Here is a 20358-nt window from a genome sequence, read left to right as displayed (position 1 = left end):
GTGAAAAAGTTTCATTACTATTTTAAACAATTTATTTTGCTTACATTTTTCCTTTTATTGAATGCATAAGAATGATGTATGATAACATGTTAAATGTGATTTAAATACAATGTTGTGCTCCTAATTTATAATACATGAAGATAAAATTATTCAGTTTGGGGAGTGCGTACAACTGGCATTCTCATACCTTCTCCCAAACTTCACTAGGTAGAGAAAAACACGTTCTCTTGGAACAGTCTTCCACAAAAGGAAATTCAAAATCTCATCCTCATTCTGTTTAAAAAGTCACTTTCTGAAACTAACTAATAGGGCACTGGGCCAGGATGGATTAGTGGGTTCTATAGATAATCCCCTCAAGCTCAATTTATTCATCAGTATGTTACTCATAAATATATTCCCAAAGCTTGATGGGTAACCAGATTCATTAATTTATTACATATCCTTACCCTTCCTTTCTGATGCCATGAACAATGAAGTGAAAATCCAAGGTCAAACAGAAGTAGCACAGGACCCAGATAACCCCAAAGCTGAGTAACTGCTCCTGGATGACAGACAGCCAGCTACGCTCTAAGTCTGTCCATAGAATTCAAAACTTTGGATTACAGTTTGGTCATCTTACATATATTTATACATATGTGTCTATATGTAGTATATACAAACAGGAAGCACACACACATTTAATTACATAGTTATATATATTAAAAAGTCTTTTGACCATTATGTTCTAAAGCCACTACTAAAAAAGCAAGAATTGTATATGTTGAAAATTCTTTCTGATTTAATAGAAATGAGGGAAAACGTTATTGGGCTTTGCAAATTTATTTTAAACAAAAGCTTTAAAACTACCCACTGACCTACGTTTATTGAAAGAAAAAAACAGTCAGCCACAAGTTGTAACCGTTATCTTGTCAGGGCTTTATTAATAGACAGACGGCTGTCATCTTTGTTAAAACGCTCTGAGTTGACAGTATTTCATTTACATAAATGGGTAGAAAGTCCTTTTCTTACTTGTCCAACAAACTGGAGACAAAGTGCCTGCCAATGTTTTAATTTCTTTTTCATGTTCTGGTTAGAGAGTGAGAAGAATGCTTTCACTCCACAGTGTCATGAATATGATAATCTATGGAAATCACGGGAAGCAGGTACTTAAGTTAAGCATATACTGTACTGTGGGAATCCCTGATGAATTCAAGTCGTTTCTGTTTGGAGAAGATGTTGTTGGCTGTGAAGTGACAGACTGCCAGATGTTCACGGAGCAGCACGGGAATGGGCTCAGATCTCAGCGGCTTCCCCCACCCCAACCCATGACAGCATTTACTGTAGGCTACAGAATGGTCTTGCCTTCATTCTTTAAGCACTAGTGTTTACATTTACTTCTCAACTATCAAATCTTCATTTCCGTAATTTTGCTTATTTAAACATGTGAAGCATAAAATTATATAACTATGCGAGCAATCCTTACTTTATAAAGTGTTTGCAGTCTACATGTGAAATAAACAATTTTCCATCGTGTAAAACATGCTTAAGCCATTGACTTCCCTTATCAAAGCTGGTAAAACAGTTTACTGGAGAGAGGGGAACATTAACTCTAGCATAATATTAAGCACATAGCAAAATATGATAAAGCACATGTAAGAAAATAATAAGAAAAATTATAACACCCTGCTAGGATTTCTGTAATAATAATGATGTTGAAGATAAAGACGAACATTTATTAAGTGCCTACTATGTACCAAGCTCTGGGTTCACTTGTATACTTCATGTAAATTATATAATCCTTACTACAATCCTGTGAAATATTCCTAATTTATGAGTGAGGCAACTGAGATCTCATGAAAGTTAGTAAAATTTGACCAGATCAAAAACCTAGTAAATGAATAACGGAATCAGGACTGGAAGCCGAGCCAGTTCAAGGGCTGCACTGTTTATCCTAAATATACTGCTAGCAGGCACACTCATTCACTGGGAATGTACAACGGGCCGGTCGTTGCTTGAGGTTCTGGGAAACAGCCGGGAACAACGTTGACGAGCAGCCTATTCCGGTAATTCATACTTTCTAGAAAGGATGGAGATACAAACTAGATAGATGGATGGATGGATGGATAGATTGATAGATAGATAGATGGATAATAGGATTATTTTTAAAAGAGAGTCGGAGTCTGATTCGGAGGGCATACTCTGAGTGTAAAGGTCCCACGGCTGTGGGGATTTATGCGTAGACTTGCGAACTGGCAAGGAGACCGTATGGCTGCAGTACAGTGAGCTAAGAGGAGACTGGGGAAAAAATGAAACTGAAGAGGGGGGCAGGGGCCAGATAAACCTGCATTCGTTGTGAAGCTTTTAGATTTTATTCTAAGTACACTGGGAAATCATTGGAGAACTTTAAGCAGAAGAGTGACACGTTCTCATTTCTGTTTGAGACAATTGCTCCGGCCACCGTGTGGAGAACGCATTAGAGCAAGTCAAGGAGGAAGTAGGCAGATGAGTTAATGGCTCCTGCAGTGTTCTCTGTGAGACAGTGAGGCCTTGGACTAGAGCCACGTCCGTGGAGAGGGCGAGAAGTGGAGAGGTCTGGGATGTGTGTTGGGGGTGGAGCCTAGACGTTTTACTGAAGGATTGATCCAGTGAGGAATGCAAGGCAAAGAAAGGAACCCAGAATAACCAGAGGTGTTTGACTTGAGCAAATGGGTGAGCAGTCACTCCATTAACTGAGGTGGGAAGATTGGAAAAGGAACTTATCTGGAGTGAAATAACAAGGAAGCTACTTCAGACATGTTAATTTTGTGATTGCTTTTCAACATTTAATTAAATATGTTAATTAAGGTGTGGGGCTCAGGAGTCTGTGCTCAGTATAAAGAAGAGATCGGGAGCTGTAACTGAAAGCTACACCTTAAATAATGTGAGGCCGTAAGAAGGGAGTACATCACTTGGAAAGAGTATGTCGACCGAGGGGAAAACAAGAGCGTCAGGAACGAGCCTTGGATATTCTAAGTTACAGGTTTCACAAAGAAGGATTCAACCAGCAAACGAGATGCAGAAGTGACGTCTGAGGAGAAGTAGGCTAGTATGTTAAGAAGAAGGGAGGGGCTACCTAGGCTGACCGTTGCTGACAGGTGATGTAAGATGGCACAGAAACGCAGCTGTGCAATCTGCACAGTAAAGATGGTTGCTGACCGCATTACCAAAGCACTTCCGTGGCTTGGAATGGAGGACAAGTTCCTGAAAAGACTATGTTGAGGAGTAAATGGGAGGTGAGGATGTGAGAACAGACACTTAATAGTCTTAAAAGAAGTTCAAAGGGCAATAGATAAATGGTACCTGGAAGTGGCTGAAGCATCAAACGAGTTACTTGTTTCATGTAGCTGTTTTTAGGATGAGAGATGAAAGCATATGTATGTGTTAATGGGAATTTTAAAAATGAGAGTGAATCATGGGATGGGCAGAGCTCAAAAGTATGGAAGCAGATTCCTTCAGATGATCAGGTGTGTGTGAGATGAAGCCCTCAGTGGATCTTTTGAAAGAACCAGGAGGCTTCCTCTCATAACAGAAGAAAAGATGAGGGAGGTCATGCAGATGAGGTGGATTTATAAAATTCGGAATAGAAAAATTACTTCAAAAATTTTAACCAAAAATATAAGGGTGGTTAATCAACTGTCAATGAAAAGGAGTGACAGTTGAGATTTTTCAGAAAGAGAAGGTATAAAAATGCCATTTTGTAGTGAGGCAGTGGTTATTGGCAAGCACTGGGTGCCCATCTGAGACGACAGTTAACGCCTTTGAGAGCGTGGGGAGCTGTCATATTCTCCAGTCATATTCAGTTCTCAAGTTTAAGTAGAAAATAACTGGATAACAAATACAGGCTAAGATTTTGCCTGGTGAGTTCAACAAAGGGTTTGAAGTTGTTGTCTGGCAGGATTAGACCTTAAGCAAGTGATCAGATAAGTATGTACCTCTGAAAATTGTGATAAATGTTGTACATGTTTGTAGGATTATTTGTTTATGTTAAATCCTATTATGTGACAAACTACCACAAACTCCCTGAGGATGGGGGTCATATCTGTTTTTCCCTCTATTATGTCTTCAATGCTTAGCACATAGAGTGAGCCTTCCACAAGAACACTTTTTATTAGGTCTTTCCCTTGGCATCTCCTAAGGCACCAAAAAACTGACAGTAATTTTAGGTGAGGTGGCAGCCAGAAAGCTTGGGAAGGTCATGTCCAGTCAACGCAGAGGGGAAGGGGCTGAGCTTGGGGCCGGGAGACCTGGGTTTGCGTCTCTCTGCTGCTCACTGTTACGTGGCCTTGGACATTAAATGTTTGTCACATCTGTAGACCTCAGGTTTCATCAATTGTATAGTAATTCTGTTGTGTGGAAATTAAGTGAGGCAATAGACAAAAACAACGTCTACAACTGTCAGCACTGTAACCATGTTATTTAGTTTTAAGAGTTTGGTGCTAATGCTTCTTGGGACATGTGATATTCAAAAACTGGCTGATGTCTGATGAAGCTCAGAAAATTGTGCACAGATTGTTCTGCTCCAAGCCTAATGGCTGGTTTCTTTGACCGCTGCCCTCACGTTGTGGTGTCCACCAGCACCAAGCATTCAGCTCGTCTTTGTACACAGAGACTGGCAAGCAGGCAGGGGCGGGGGTCAGAAGAACAGCGGCGTGGACTAACCACGCGGCCTTTGTAAAGCCTGCAGAGGCAAGGCGATTATTCTTTCCCTGAAGCTGAATAGTTAACCTAATGCAGTAATTGCCTAGATTCACAATTGTTCAAAGTAAATTTTCAGTAAAATACTGGTTTTTGCGGTAACTATGGTGTATACGCTTTTTCATTGTTGGATTATTTTTGTTGCTGCTATGAACAGGAGATAGGAATCAGTTGATCATAACTGTTTCTTTGATAGAGAACTTTGAGCAAAGAACCTGGAATATACAAAGAGATGGTTTATATTGGGTTCTAAGCCGTTGAATCTAAGTTGACTGTTGGAACTGTATCTTACAACATCTTATTGTTACCAAAGCTATTCAGCTACAGGATGTTTTGACAATTCAGAGTGAATGTTACTATCAGGGGTTGGTTTATGTAATATTCTGGACCAGGTCAAATATTATTGTCTGGTCATTAAGCATTAGATCAATCCCACTCTTGGCAAGCGTTGTGCATAGAGAGAATCCTTCCGAACATTTCATATGAAAAGCGTTCAGACCAGATTGATTGTTGTCATCATTAAGCTGTGACCACACAAGGTTAGCTGAGATGTCTTATCAGTGTAGATTTTGTTGATTTTAATCCTTCGTTCATTCATTCAATAGTTAATTAAGGCCAAGCACGTACAAAGAACTAAGGGGAATGATAAAGTCTGTTCCAGAAGTGTCCTGCTCCCAAAATGTTTATGATCTACTCAGAAAAACAGACGATGCGTATATAATGGTAACAGTTTAGAAAGTGATGCGGAAGAGACAGCGAGGGAAAATCCAATCTGTGGGGCTTTCAGTGGTGACCCAGGTTCCAAGAAGAGTTTGATGTTACGACTGTTTCCGAACTGCTTGCAGAAGCTGATGTTTACAGAGGACTTTGCCACTTACATAAAACCTTGTTTCCCCATGTTGAAGACTTCCTACTGGTGTGGCAATTAATTATCCTGGAAAATTCTTTTTCTTTCAGCTAAAATCTTGCACTTCCTTTCATTTTCTCTCATGTAGAAATCTATGAGTATAGAAACCCTAAAAATTGACTTTCAAAATGATGATCATTTTTTCCAGTATGTCCTGAAATGTAACTCCAGATAGGGTTTTTGATTGGATCAAAATGTAATCTTTTATGTCTTGTGCCACACTGGAAGGTAAAAAGGCTTGAAGCAGTCATCCAGGTGTTTCGGTGTACGAAAATATTAGGCATCATATTGAGTAAATATGCAAAAAGATTGATTACTCTTCTACTCTTGCTCCAAATGTAGCCTGAATCCTGAATGCTTTTTCATATGTACAGCAGTCCTATTTTCTTCATCACTCCATTCTTCTGTTTTCCTTTGCTCCCATCACATTGCGTGAAGTAATTTTTTTACTCCATTTTCCCTCATTGGTTTTTGCTCTTGACATTCTATGCAATATTTAGCCATGAAAGCAGTACTATTTTGAAGGTGGATTTCAAAAGCAAATTATTTCATCCAAGTCCTCTTAGGGCATTGGAAAAACTATAGCTCAGAATGTCTTTCTTTATATGAAGCTAATATTTTGTGACATTTTGATAATTTGGCATATTCACTTCATCTTTATATTGTTTATTATATTAAGCATAAATCACATTTATACTCAATATATTAAAATAACATGTTGGTTCTCTACTGCTTTATAGTTCTAAAAATAGTGAAAGCTGGATTTTAATTATCTGTTAGTGTCTGGTTTCCTGTTGGTAACAGGTGTGAGGGGTAGGGAGACAATGACGATCATTGTTCTGTTTTGCACAGTTGAAAACTGAGGCTCACAGAGGACAGATGACTTGTCTTAGAGATTGTGTCTTGGTCTCCCCATCCTGAGACGAACAGTCATTCTGTATGTGGCACGGCTTTAATAGAAGGCTCTGTTTTCCTTCAACACCCCCAACTTCAGATACACACAAATGCCATCACGTGTGTGTCTGTTTTATTCTTACTCTACTTGGCAATGTCATGCCTGGTGTCACTTGTACCTACTTCTGATACGTGTGTGGTCGATTTTGTGTAGAATGTGTCCCAGCTGAGTTTGTAACTAGACCTCAACTTTGTAAAGATAATTGTAGCATAGTGTTTGCTGTGATCTGCATGGATGTTCCAGTTCATACAGATTACAGTAGTTTTCTTTTTAGTAATTATTTTTATGTCTGTTAATGATCTGTGCAGATTTCATTGTTTAATGAGATAAAATGGCTGTGTTATCTGTGGTTGTACCTTCACCAGTGAAGCCTAAAATAGTCACGAACTCATCCAGCCTTGGGAGTTTGGTAAACGTTATCCATAATATCCACATTTTGTATCTTAAATAGATTCAGAATGTTCCATAGTTAAATAGAAGGGAAAGAGTTATGTAATTTATGGCTCAGTCCAACATTTCATCCACAGAGTAGGCGATACCACCTGGGCAGAAACCTTGAGGATTTCTCACTGAATTTGGAAACAAAACAAAACATTAACATGGGAGGGAACCTTATGAATTATCTGGTCCAATGTCCTCACTTGACAGATGAGAAAACTGAGACTAAGAGGGAGGCGCTGCTCTGTAATAAGTCACAAAAAGAGCTGATAGCAGGGCTGAGAGCGGAGCCCCATCTCCTGACTCCCAAGTGAGTGCTGTCTCCATGCACCACACCGCCTTCCCCAGAAGGATGCCTTCCATGGGGCGTTGCTTCCTGAGAATGAACTGTATTAAATTCACATTTGGCTGCTAATCATTTTCTCAGCAGCTCTATGGTATTTCATTACCCGCTGCATGTAACACTCTGGCCTCTCGCCTGTATTAACTTGAGCTCATTAAACTTGAGGCCAGTAATAAACAGGACTAAACTAATACAGATATTTTGCCTGGTGTGTGTTCAGCCTTTGTTTTTAACGGTGTCTACCACGCGAGGCATTTTTCCCTTCACAGCTGTAGGACTGGAATATATGTATAGTCTGCTGCTTTATATCAGTCAAAAATATATTGTATACTCATTTAATAAGGTTTGTAAGGGCTGCAAAGAAATATGAGTGACCACAGCACAGAGTCTAGCATCCAGCAGACTGGGATTTGAATTCTGGCTCTGCCATCTATTAATAGTGAGAATTGGGAAAAGTTACTCAGCCTCCCTGAAGTGGTTTTGTCATCTGTAAGCGGGGATGAGAAAACTCACCCCCACCTCCCAGGATTGCAGTGCAGAAGAGAGAATGCACTCAAGCTCTTTGCAAAGGGCTCGGTGGGCAGCAGCGCCCAGGAAATCTGCTGACTGTGGTGGAGGCAGTGATGACGGTGCAGGTCCTTCCTTCATGGAACTTGGAACCTCCTCTCATTACAGCTGCTGTGGAGGAAGTTGATTTTCCCCCGTCTTCTCTCCTGACCTCATCATCGCCACAGAACACTAGCAAGAGTCCTCCAGAGCTCGAGGAATGAAAGACGAACCCTACGTAACCCCTCCCAGCTGCCCCGCCAACGCCGTTTGTGTCCCTTTTGACTAAGCTGTAACCCTCCTGTCGCGCACAGCCTCTGCAGCCCCCCAGTAACACAGTCCCTGTGGGGTTTTGAAATGTTTGCAAGTCTGATGGAGCAGGGGCTGGTGAGAGAGGGGTCATTTGCAGAAAGATGAGCAGCAAAGAGGTAGAGATGGAAGTCTGTCACAGAGGGTTTCGGGGTCAGAAAGAATAAGCAGCTGGGTGGTGTCAGGCAGGAGCCACTGTCAGAGCAGGGGTGCGGCGGTCAGGGCGGTGAGGGGGTGAAGATCAACGCAGTGCTGTCCCAGGTCGGGGGTGTGCTCAGTGTTGGTTCTCTGTTCTCCAGAATACCACCGGATCTGCCAAAAAAAAAAAAAGTGTTATGTGTCGTCTGTCACATTTCTGCTGCAACCAGAATCCCGTCTCCAACATTCTGGACCATTCTCCTCTTTCTGCCACAAGCATCCTCCCCCAGTTCGTCCTTCTTTCTGCCGCCACAGGAATCTGGTCACGTTTTCAAACATCTGGTGATTTCCTACACTCTAAAGAATAAAACCCCAAACTGCTTTGCCCAGAATCCAAAGCTTTCCCAGCTTTACCCACTACCATTCCTCAGTCACTTGGTGTGTTTTAGTCAGATGAGTTCATCCTGTAGTTTCTTAATGCTTCCTCCCTTTACTTCTCCATTCCTTTCTCTCTCTCCCCTTTCCAGCACCCTACACATCACGTCTCCCTTTTATAATCTTTCATCACAGTTTAAATTCTTCCTTCACTAGAAAGTCTTTAATCTCTTAGTTGGAATTAATAATTGATCAAGGTTATAGCACACTGTGCCTCTTCTCCTCTGCGTCTCCCTTCCTTCCCTGTAATTCCCTGTATGACCCAGCTGCCAGCTGGATTGCCCAGCCCCATCCTTCTGCATATTGCTACAAAATTCCTGGCAATTGTGTTCTCTACATCACTTCTGGCAATAAATTCGTACTCTTACGGATTTCTGAATCTCCCTCAAGTCTCGTCTCTCGTTGATTTCTGTTCTTTGCACTGTATGCCAATTCAACCATGAAACTCAACCTTACTTCCCTGACTTTTTTCCAAATTTCTCTCCACCAGATGTAAGTGTGCAGGAGACACTGTTAAGGTTTGAGGGGTCATAGAGGAGGATTTGGATTGCCAGAACACAAGTGGCTTAAAATAGAATACTAGCGCTTCCTCTTTGTGAAATCCTCCAGCCGTCACGTCGCGTAGCGGGGCTCCGCGCCCCCTCTGCCTCCCCTTGCCTTCTCTTCCTGCTCTTCCCTCTGCTTCAGCATCCTTCTGCATCGCTCATGCGCAGTGGTTTGGCCATCTCTTTGGCTTTGTTTCCTTTAAATCGTGCCGTCAGGGCTTAGTCTCCCAAACTCCAAGCTGAAGATACTGCTTGAAAAGTTACCACTTTAAACAATGAAGTTTGTTTCTTTAGAGGAACCTGACAGCCATCGTTTAAATAATACTGCAATGTAAAACAATCATTTTCTCACCTCGATTCTGCGGACAGTGGGTCAGTCTTCCTCACAAGGCCGTGAGCTGCTTTTGGACAGAACCACCTCCTAGTTGTCTGGCTCCAGCACCTGCACAGTGCTTGGCGACAAGCAAGTCTCACCTCCTTCGTCCTTTGCTGGTGTTGCGTTCATGTTAGCTTTTCTTCTCTTGATGGACATTCTTCCTAACGTACACCCCGACTTCAGGACTTCACAACCACATGTGCTCGGCTCCCCCCTCACCTGCTCGCACCTCATTAAACACAGAGCAGACAGAGAGCAGTCTGCTCTCCCCCCAGCACCTCTCCCAAAGCGTCACCCTCCCGGCCTGGTGCTTCTTTCCCCCTGGAGGACTGTCTTCCCCTCTCCTGACCCTCGCAGCTCCATCCCCACTCCTCGCCAGCCTGCTTTCACCTGACCCTTCAGGTCTTAGCTCGCATGTCATTCCCTCTAGAAAAGCTCTGACCTCTCAGCCTGGGCCAGGTCCACACTGTCACTGCCTACCTAACATCCCTGTCACCTCTGCCACAGCCCTTGTCTCAGGGCGTTGCCACTGTTACTAACCATGGGCTCTTGAAGGTGACAGATTGTCTTTTATATATAAATGGTAAGTGACTTGCACTTTATAAGCTTTTCTTGAGGGGGAGGGGATTTGTGAATCCCAGCTGCTGTGTAAGTGTGACATCATTTTTAATTTTAAAAGAACCTATTTATGTAATTTAATTTCTTTCTGAAAGTGATTGTTGGGGATTGTCTGACATTTCAAACAACCAGTGGGGATTTTTAAAATACATTCAAGATATGCATGCATGCATTCAATCAATATCTTTTTTAAGTCTTGAAAAACCTATTGAGAAAAAATTAAGCAAAAAGCCAAAAACAAGGGGGAAAAAACCATATTGAGTAACTATGATATGCTGGATCAAAACCTAGCTCTCTAGGACTTCGGAGAAGATGGAGGCGCAGGCTCAGAGTGAGAAGGCAGTGCAGTGAGTGCAAGGATACAAAGTGCCCAGAGGACTCAGGAGCCCGGTGAGGGGCCGCAGCACTGGTAGAGAGGGGAGTCAGTGAAGGGGGCGGATCTTTAGATGCTGAGAATGGCAAGCTGAGACTGATGTGCCACGTGGGCACGGGCCAAGTGAAAAAGACAGGGCGGGCTCATTCCTGGCGCGAGCCAGCCTGGACATGCAGAGCATGGTACACAATGCAGCAGAAGCAGTTAAGGCTGGCGGAAACAAATTGGCAGGCGTGTACTTTACAAATATTATTCCATTTAATGCTTATACCAACATCGTGAGTCAGATACTGTCATTCTCATTTCACTGATAAGGAAAATTAGTAGCAGAATGGTCAAGTAATTGGCTCATAGTCACACAGCTAATGAGTGTAAAACTGTGATTTTAATGCAAATTTGACTTCTAAATCAGTACCCTAACCTCTATGCAAATGTTACCTTTCTGCTTTCACTATGAAGCATGCATTATTATTGCTGTTGACTGATACAGACATCAGATTTTTGATCAGAAGTTGTACCCTTAAATTTATCAGGTTAAACTAATAGTTAATTTCATTAATTTCATATATTTTGCATGTCCACCTTTGGTGTCCCAATTTGCACCACTGGGCACCATGTAGTACTGTGATAACATAATATACAGATGGTCCTCCTCTGTCTTCTTCTTGTTTCCCACTGTCCAAATTGGATAATACTGTGAAAAATTACCTACTGTTCTATCAGTGATTAAGTATTACAAGCCAGTTATTCATGGGTAAAATCTGAGTTTCTGAATGTAAGCCACGTTAAAACAGATTTTGAAATAAACATCAGGGTCACATTGAAGCAGTTGCTTACTGTCATAATTGAAGGAAGAGAAAGAAGAGTAACTGAATTCAGACAGACCAGAGCTCAGACCTCTCATCTCTGTCCCCCATTCTCCCTCGCAGCACACTGAGTGCACAGTGACGGAGATCAGGGTGTGTCAGGAACACACTCAGAGAACCCAGGCTCCCAGCCGTTGTGCAGCCACGTTTTTTATTTTAAATATTCAAAAAGGACTCCATTGCCTTTCTGAGTTTTGTTAAAGGTCAACCCTTTGAAGGTTTATTTTCTTCACTTTCCTCTCTAATTGTTGGTCATTTGACTGAGATCAAATGGTTTTCCAGGGAGTCCCATACAGCATGCCTTTAGGTAACTGCAGTAACCGGACATACTCGGTATCTAATTCAGTCTGACACTAGACCTTAATGAATGGCAAGATACTTACAAAATCACTAACAATGACAATTACAAATGTCATGTATGGAAATTATTTAACCTTTAATGTAGTGAAGGACAGCTCCTGACCCAGAGTAGGCGTTTGATATTGTATTGGTTGAATCAATGACCAAAGGTAAATAGTGTAAGTCTTATGTGAGCACATTTTTTATTTTTAAAAAAGTGAATTGTTAGTCATGAAATATACTGTGTCCTTCACATCTAATTTATTCTTCAGCCTATCAGTGCATACACACATACAAATGGGTATGTATACCTCGTTTTGTATACGTGCAATTTATAATACACACACATATATATTGCCCTCAGTGGGTGTGTATACAGTATATGCAATCTACATATACTGCACTCAGTGTAAACCTGAAATCATTTTATCTTTTAACTTATTACCGTTTGGATATCAAAGTAATTACTTTCCTCGCTCTCCTTGTTTCCCATCAGATAAGAGAGTATGGTTAGGAAAGCAGAGTTGATCTGTTACAGCGCAATAGACGAGCACTGAGAGCCACCTTCCTGCCATTCTCATACACACGGTACAGCTCAAACTGGAAGACACCAGTGCCTGCTTCTGTTAGAAACAAAACCCTCTTCTACTTCATAATATGCTCAATTACCTTTAGATTGATCCATGAATAAATTATAATCCAAATAGAGACTTCTTTACCTTAAAGCTTTGCTGGCTTAAGGTATCACTGTTGATTCATTGTGTTGTCACTTTTCTATCGGCGGTGTAATGCTTCTAATATCTGGACAGAGAGTTTTAGTGTGAGATACTGTTATCTTTAAATGAGCAGGATTTAGCTTTTCTGGTGAGGACAAATTCATCAATGATGAATCCCTGGAGAAACTATTAAAACAAAAATCACATCATTTCTGAGTGGTGTTCAGTTCATCAGTTACACAGCAGCTTCTGAGAGTCCTAAAGAACTTTCTTCTTTGTTTAAGGAATACAGCAGGATGCTCAAAACCTCTCGCTTTGAGCTACCGCAGGCTACAACTTTTTCTGCAAGAAGATAATGAATGAAGAGGCAGAGCTCCTGCTGCTCTGGCGGGCCCTGCTGCTTCCCCGCCTGCAATAGGAAATCAATTAGCTATATGTTCAGGCAGAGATTTGAACTAAATGCTTTATTAATCATTGCTGATTGCACACATAGACAGTGGCCCGCTATGCCTTCATCTTCACTCTTTTCTTATTTTTTATTTTGCGCTGGTTTGTTCCTTTGGCAAAATCAGAACACAAACATATGCCTAAATATAATATGCGTAAAGTTTAGGGATCCTCTGGTGCAGGGGAGAAATGAGCTTTCATATTTGCAGGAAACCTAACTTTCAAAATGTTCAGTACTCAGGTATCCTAGAGGCATGTGAATGCATGCAACATAATTTTAAAAAGTGCTCAAACTTCAGTACTGAGGCAGAAAGCAAAATGACAGTGGCAGGGGGCTGGGATGGGGGAAGGGTATAGCTCAGTGGTAGAGCTCACACTTAGCATGCAGGAGGTCCTAGGCTGAGTATCCAGTGCCTACACTAAAAACATATTTTAATCCCCCCCCCCGAAAAAAACAAAACAAAAACAACAACAACAACAAAAAAGACTATGGCAGTCTTGAAGTTTTGGAAGCTGGTACAACGTCACCTCTGCCTCGGGGTATCTCCAGATGGCAGTGAGAAACTGCATGCAAATTGACCCTCTTTGACTTGGAGATGAATGGCGAATGGTGGAAAGTTGAGGGACAATCACTGATATTTTGTATGGGTGTGCTTGCAATTTAAATAAAAATTTGGCAACAGTCTTCCTTCTTCTCCACGGATTCCTCGTAACCAACACACAAAGAAAATCCTATAGGAATCTTTATGTTAAATTGGAACCTCTCCTTAGGACTAATTATAAAAGATCAACCCATTAGAAACATAGCACTGCTAGTCATGGAAAGGCTGCATGATTTAAATATGGCAAATGTTGTCAACCACTGCAAAAAATTACAGAAAATGTCAGGTGGTTGGAGAACATTCAGGATGAATTCTATTCTGCACCAAGGGATTTTCTATCACTATTACTATTGTTATTATTATTATTTTATTATTAATTTCCATTACTGGAACCGTTTGAAATCATCACAGTTTAAATTTAACTGCTTTATTTCTGTTTGGATAAAGAATAAGTAGGAAAAAATATCTCCCCTAGTCTACACTTAAAAGATCGATTAAAAATTTCCAAGAATGATTCCTTCTGAGTAACTTTACAGAACTTCTGGGTGGAATTAGATGGTGTTAGGTGTTGCGTGAGACCCAATCAAGGGCTCAGGCTAACGCTTCAGAGTTTCGTAGCTCTCGCCACCAGGACAGATCTGCTAGCATCAGAGGCCGTGTGCTTCGACACCTAACAAGCCTTGATAATCTTCAAGAATATAAGATTAAGATCTAGGTCCCCTTGACGGATAAGAGAAGTGTGGAGAGAGTGATATTCTGACAAGATTTATATCAAGTGGACATGCCTTCAACACCTTATGAGTTGTTATCGGGACCCCAGGGGCATTTCTTCGCACCAAGTGTAATCCCTAACACCTCATCTGCCCCAGGGAAAAAGTCATTTCATAAAAGCATTTGCAGAAAGCATTATCTTTTCTACATTAAAGGGGCTTACATATGTGATAATATCGAGGATTTGTTTTATGCTTTAGTTTTTTGCTTTTTCATGAGACAGCATCACTTACTTTATGATAAAAATAGATGCGATATATTCTCTTCCTCCATCATATCATTTCATGTTACTGTAATTACTAAATATTATAACTTAGGAAAGCATTAAGGTGTAGAGATGAAGTATATAGCTCTAGTTTAATTGTATGTAGATTAATTTGGCGTTCATAACATTGTTTCCATTTACTTGCCTTGTTGACATACTTACAGTAAGTTGATAGAAGAAGTTTAACAGTCAGATATTTCCACATGAATATGTTCTGCTAATATAAATTTTCAGTTGCAGTTTGGCTGAATTGGAACAGGGTTTAAGTTTAATTCACCTATCCTACTGACATCTGTAAAGGACCAGAGAACTCATTTTCCTGGGGCATTATGCAACCTGGCGGGTAGAGGCCAGTGTTTTGAAACAAGTGTGATTTTTGACGAAAGTCCTTGCTAGGTCAGAGATCAGGACGACCTTGGAGCACTGTGATTTTCCACGCCTTCAGTCGGCTAGATAGATGAGCTTTATTCTGCAGGACAGGTCTGGTGGGTAGGCTGTTTTTGCTGTCTTAGAACAGAGACCGAGCAATTCCAGGTTCCCGGCAGACACGGAACATTTGGAATTCAGTGGTGTCTATCGCCAGCAGTGTGTGTCAGTAAAAGTGAAGATCAAAGGTTCTAGAAGAAGAGAAGGACAAAGTGAGGAAAATAATTGTAGGATAATGAATAGTATGAGGCCATCTTCGTGTTAACTTGAAACCACTTAGCATTTTTCCATGACACCCAGGTATCTTTCTAAATGAGTTTTGTAAAGTACAGTTGAATAACCTTGAGATTTAAAGCTCCATAATGTGATTTTGAATACTGATGGAGTTTGTTTAAGCACTGTGATATTTCCTCTGCTTTTCATTTCTATTTTTGCCTCCTCCATGCAAAATAAAATTTATTTTCCGTACAGAAAAATCAATATTTTTGCCATTTTGTTTTTCAGCTATTCCAGTAAATTGCAATCAACATTCGTTACAGTCTTTAAGGAGACGTAGTAAGAGTCTGAGCACAATAAAATAGAGATACAGATTAGAATTTTGGCAAAGTACCTTTGCTATTGACAAACGCATTTGTCAGGGACTAGTCTGTGTCTATATTGTGCTAAAAACCTGATGAAGAGGAAAAAAGCATCAATAGGTTTCACCTTCTGTCTGTGCGAATGGAACAAATGGTCCAACTAATGGCTGTTGTTTTAAGTGAATAGTTTGGTTTACCACTGTGAACTTTATTCCATTTATAAATGTATTTTAATTATCATTTGTGTATCTAATACATATATATACGGTAAAGGTATTGTGCTATTGTGTTCTTTTTAATAATTCACGGAGTCTGACACCTAGAAGACCAGTGGTCCAAGAATGAATGAAGACCTTGTTACATTGCACATGAAACAGTCTCAACACACATTCATTTGTTAATAATATTTATCTGTTTATATCCTCACACTTTTTCTTTTCTGTGACCTAACACGCCTTTTTATTTGTGTATTTCCCTATTAGAAACTGCCAAGTTTTGGACCCTATCTTGAGCAGCGCAAGAAAATCGTAGCAGAGGAAAAGATAAGACTAAAAGAACAAAGTGCAGCTTCTCCACCACTTGAGAGAAACCATTTTATCCCCAAAAAGCCTATTCCTACAATTAAGGTAAAAATTATGTGGTATATGCAAATAGGTCTATTTTACTGTTTAAATATAGTTTAAGTGTTTTTCCTGTTTAAATGTATCACTGATTTCACTTTTAAAATATATTGAAAGTTTTAATGATTTCTCTATATTAATTTTGTATCCTGCAACTTCACCAGATTCATTGATGAGCGCTCGTGGTTTTCCGGTAACGCCTTTAGGATTCTCTATGCATAGTATCATGTCATCAGCAAACAGTGACAGTTTTGTTTCTTCTTTTCCAATTTGGATTCCTCTTATTTCTTTTTCTTCTCTGACTGCTGTGGCTAGGACTTCCAAAACTATGCTGAATAAAACTGGTGAGAGTGGGCATCCTTGTCTTGTTCCTGATCCTAGAGGAAATGCTTTCAGCTTTTCCCCATTAAGTATGATTTAGCTGTGGGTTTGTCATACGTGGCCTTTATTACGTTGAGGTATGTTCCGTCTATGCCCATTTTCTAGAGAGTTTATCATAAATGGATGTTGAATTTTATCGAAAGCTTTTTCTGCATCTAGTGAGATAATCATACGGTTTTTATCTTTTCTATTTGTGGGGTTTTTTGTTTGTTTGTTTTTTGTTTTTGGCAGGGGCTAGGCAATTAGGTTTTATTATTTATTTTTAGAGGAGGCACTAGGGATTGAACCCAAGACCTCATGCATGCTAAGCATGTGCTTTACCACTTGAGCTATACCCTCCCCCATCCCCCCCAATTTGTTAATGGGGTATGTCACATTAATCAGCTGGCAGTTATTGAAAAATCCTTGCATCCAAGGGATAAAACCCACTTGATCATGGCGTATGATCTTTTTAATGCATTGTTGGAGTCAATTTGCCAGTATTTTGCTGAGGATTTTTGCATCTATATTCATAAGTGATATTGGCCTGTAATTTTCTGTTTTTATGACATCTTTCTCTGGTTTTGGTATCAGGATGATGGTGGCCTCGTAGAATGAGTTTGGAAGTGTTCGTTCTGCAATTTTTTGGAATAGTTTCAGAAGGACAGGTGTTAACTCTTCTTTAAATGTTTGGTAGAAGTCACCTGTGAAGCCATCTGGTCCTGAACTTTTGTTTGTTGGGAGTTTTTTAATTACTTACTCAATTTCTGTCTCTTCCCGGTTCAGTCTTGGCAAGTTGTATCTTTCTAAGGAATTGTCCACTTCTTCTAGGCTGTCCTTTCTGTATGGTTGCTTGTGGTAGCTTCTCATGGTCCCTTGTGTTTCTGTAGCGTCGGTTGTAACTTCTGTTTTTTCATTTCTGATTTTATTAATTTGGGCCCTCTCCCTTTTTTTCTTGATGAATTCGGTTAAAGGTTTGTTAATTTTGTTTATCTTCTCGAAGAACCAGCTTTTAGTTTCATTGACCTTTTCTATTTATTTTTAGCCTTTATTTCATTCATTTCTGCTCTAATCTTTATGATTTCCTTCCTTCTACTAACTTTGGGTTTCCTTTGTTCTTCTTTTTCTAGGTGCTTTAGGCGTGAGGTCAGGTTATTTATTTAGGCTGTTCTTGCTTCCTGAGTAAGCTTGTTCACTATAAGCTTCCCTCTTAGAAGGGCTTGTGCTGTGTCTCAGAAGGTTTGGATATTTGTGTTTCTGTTTTCATTTGTTTCTAAGTATTTCTTGACTTCCCCTTTGATTTCTTTAGTGACCCATTGGTTGTTTAGTAGCTTATTGTTTAGCCTCCACGTTTTTGTGGTTTTTGCAGTTTTTTCCTGCAGTTGATTTCTAATCTCATAGTATTGTGGTCAGAAAAGATGATTCTATACACTAACAATGAAATATCAGAAAAAGAAATTAAGGAAATAATGCTATTCACCATCACATCAAAAAGCATAAAATACCTAAGAATAAACCTACCTAAGGAGACAAAGGATCTGTACTCTGAGAATGGTAAGACACTGATAGAAGAACTAAAGACCACACAGGCAGATGAAACAATATACCATGTTCTCTGACTGGAAGAATCCATATTGTTAAAATGACCATACAACACAAGGCAATCTACAGATTTGATGCAATCCCTATCAAATTACCAATGACATTTTTCACAGAACTAGAACAAAAAAAGTTAAAATTTGTATGCAAACACAAAAGACCTCGAATAGCCAAAATAATCTTGAGGAATCACACACCTTGACTTCAGAATATACTACAAAGCTACAATAATCAAAACAATATGGTACTGGCACAAAAACAGACATAAAGATCACTGAAACACGATAGAAAGTCCAGAAATAAACCAACACACTTATGATCAATTCATCTATGACAAAGGAGGCAAGAATATACAATGGAGAAAACATAGCCTCTCCAATAAGTGGTGCTGGGAAAACTGGACAGCTACATCTAAAAGATGAAATTAGAACATTCTTTAACATCATATACAAAAATAAACTCAAAATGGATTAAAGACCTAAATTTACAACTGGATACTATAAAACTCTTAGAGGAAAACATGGGCAGAGCATTCTTTTGACATAAATCATAGAAATAATTTTTTTGGATCTCTGTCCTAGAGTAATGGAAATAAAAACAAAAATAAACAAATGGGACCTAATTAAACTTATAAGCTTTTGCACAGCAAAGGAAACTATAAACAAAATGGAAAGGCAACCTACAGAATGGGAGAAAATATTTGCAAATGATGCAACTGACAGGGGCTTAATTTCCATAATATAAAAACAGCTCATATTACTCAATAACTAAAAAACAAACAATTCAATTAAAAAATTGGCAGAAGACCTAAGTAGACATTTTTATACACACACACACACACACACACACACACACACACACACACTTATACAATGGAATATTGTTCAGCCATAAAAAGAATGGAATAACGCCATTTGCAGCAACATGGGTGGCCCTAGAGATTATCAGATTAAGGGAAGTAAGTCAGACAAAGGCAAGTGTCATATATCACTTATACATGGAATCTAAAAAAATGATAAAAATGAACTTTACTACAAAACAGAAATAGACTTACAGACATAGAAAACAAACTTATGATTACCAAAGGGGAAAGCAGGGGTGGGGGAGAGATAAATTAGGAGTTAGGGATTAACATATACACACTAGCATATATAAAGTAGATAAACAACAAGACTTACTATGTAGCACACTCTCATAATATGAACTTATTAACTTTCAGAGATTAATCTATTGTTAAATCTTTAGGTTATTTCAGAATTTTTTTTTTAAAAATAATGGTGTTATCATCATACAAAAGTCTTTGTGTAGATCTCTTACTGCTTTCCCAAGAGAAGTTGCAGGTGACATTTTAGGGCTTTTGATCCATATTGCCCAATTGTTCTCCAGGAAAAAATGTGCAAATTTACATTCTGTCAAAAATTTTCTTAGACACCCATCGGCAGTGAATTTATTTTTAATTTTAGCTAATATAATAGTCAAAAAGGTATTTTATTTTTTCTTTCATTTCCAGTGTCTAAATGGTAGTGAGACTGGCATGATATATATAATACATAATATATATATTTACCAATTCCTTCTTTTGTGAATTTGCTGCTTATTTCTTTTGACCAACTTTCTGTTGTGGTATTTGTCTTTGTTTTATAGATTTTTTATAAACTTTTTATATATTGCCATTTGTCTCATAATTTGCATGATGATGTTTTTACATATACATACAGTAGGTTTAATTTTACAAAATCATATTTGGCAAAAGTTAATTTTGTGATTTCTCCATTTCTTATCTGCTTAGTTTAGCTTTTTTCTACCATAAGATGCATGACTTACTTTACATTTAAATTTTCAACATCTCAATATTTGCTAAAACTTTCCAAGGGTGAATCAGAAATGGATTAGACAAAGTTCTAATAAGGACAGCCAATTTCTATTAAAAGTATTGTGCCTTAAGTAAATCATTGTCTAATTAGAAAGAGTTTTAAAAAAAAAGCTTTACAAATAAAAACTTCCAGCAAAATCCAAAATTCTTGGCTATAAACACCTTACTTTAAACCAAGACCCAGTAGTTCTTTAACATTT

The 20358-nt window shown here is 39.3% G+C and overlaps 1 protein-coding gene across 1 annotated transcript in view; it reads left to right on the top strand.

The window, feature by feature from the left end:
- Window positions 1-20358, top strand: part of DPYD (dihydropyrimidine dehydrogenase) — a 720433-nt gene that overhangs the window by 682488 nt on the left and 17587 nt on the right. The window contains exon 21 of the mRNA XM_032487157.1: window positions 16189-16332. Within this exon, the coding sequence (XP_032343048.1) occupies window positions 16189-16332 (144 nt within the window). The remainder of the gene's footprint in view (window positions 1-16188; window positions 16333-20358) is intronic.

Source organism: Camelus ferus, chromosome 9 (assembly GCF_009834535.1).
Source record: "Camelus ferus isolate YT-003-E chromosome 9, BCGSAC_Cfer_1.0, whole genome shotgun sequence".
Classification (NCBI taxonomy): domain Eukaryota; kingdom Metazoa; phylum Chordata; class Mammalia; order Artiodactyla; family Camelidae; genus Camelus; species Camelus ferus.
Note: the sequence above shows the minus strand (reverse complement) of the source record. Positions and strands in the feature narration are given on the sequence as shown.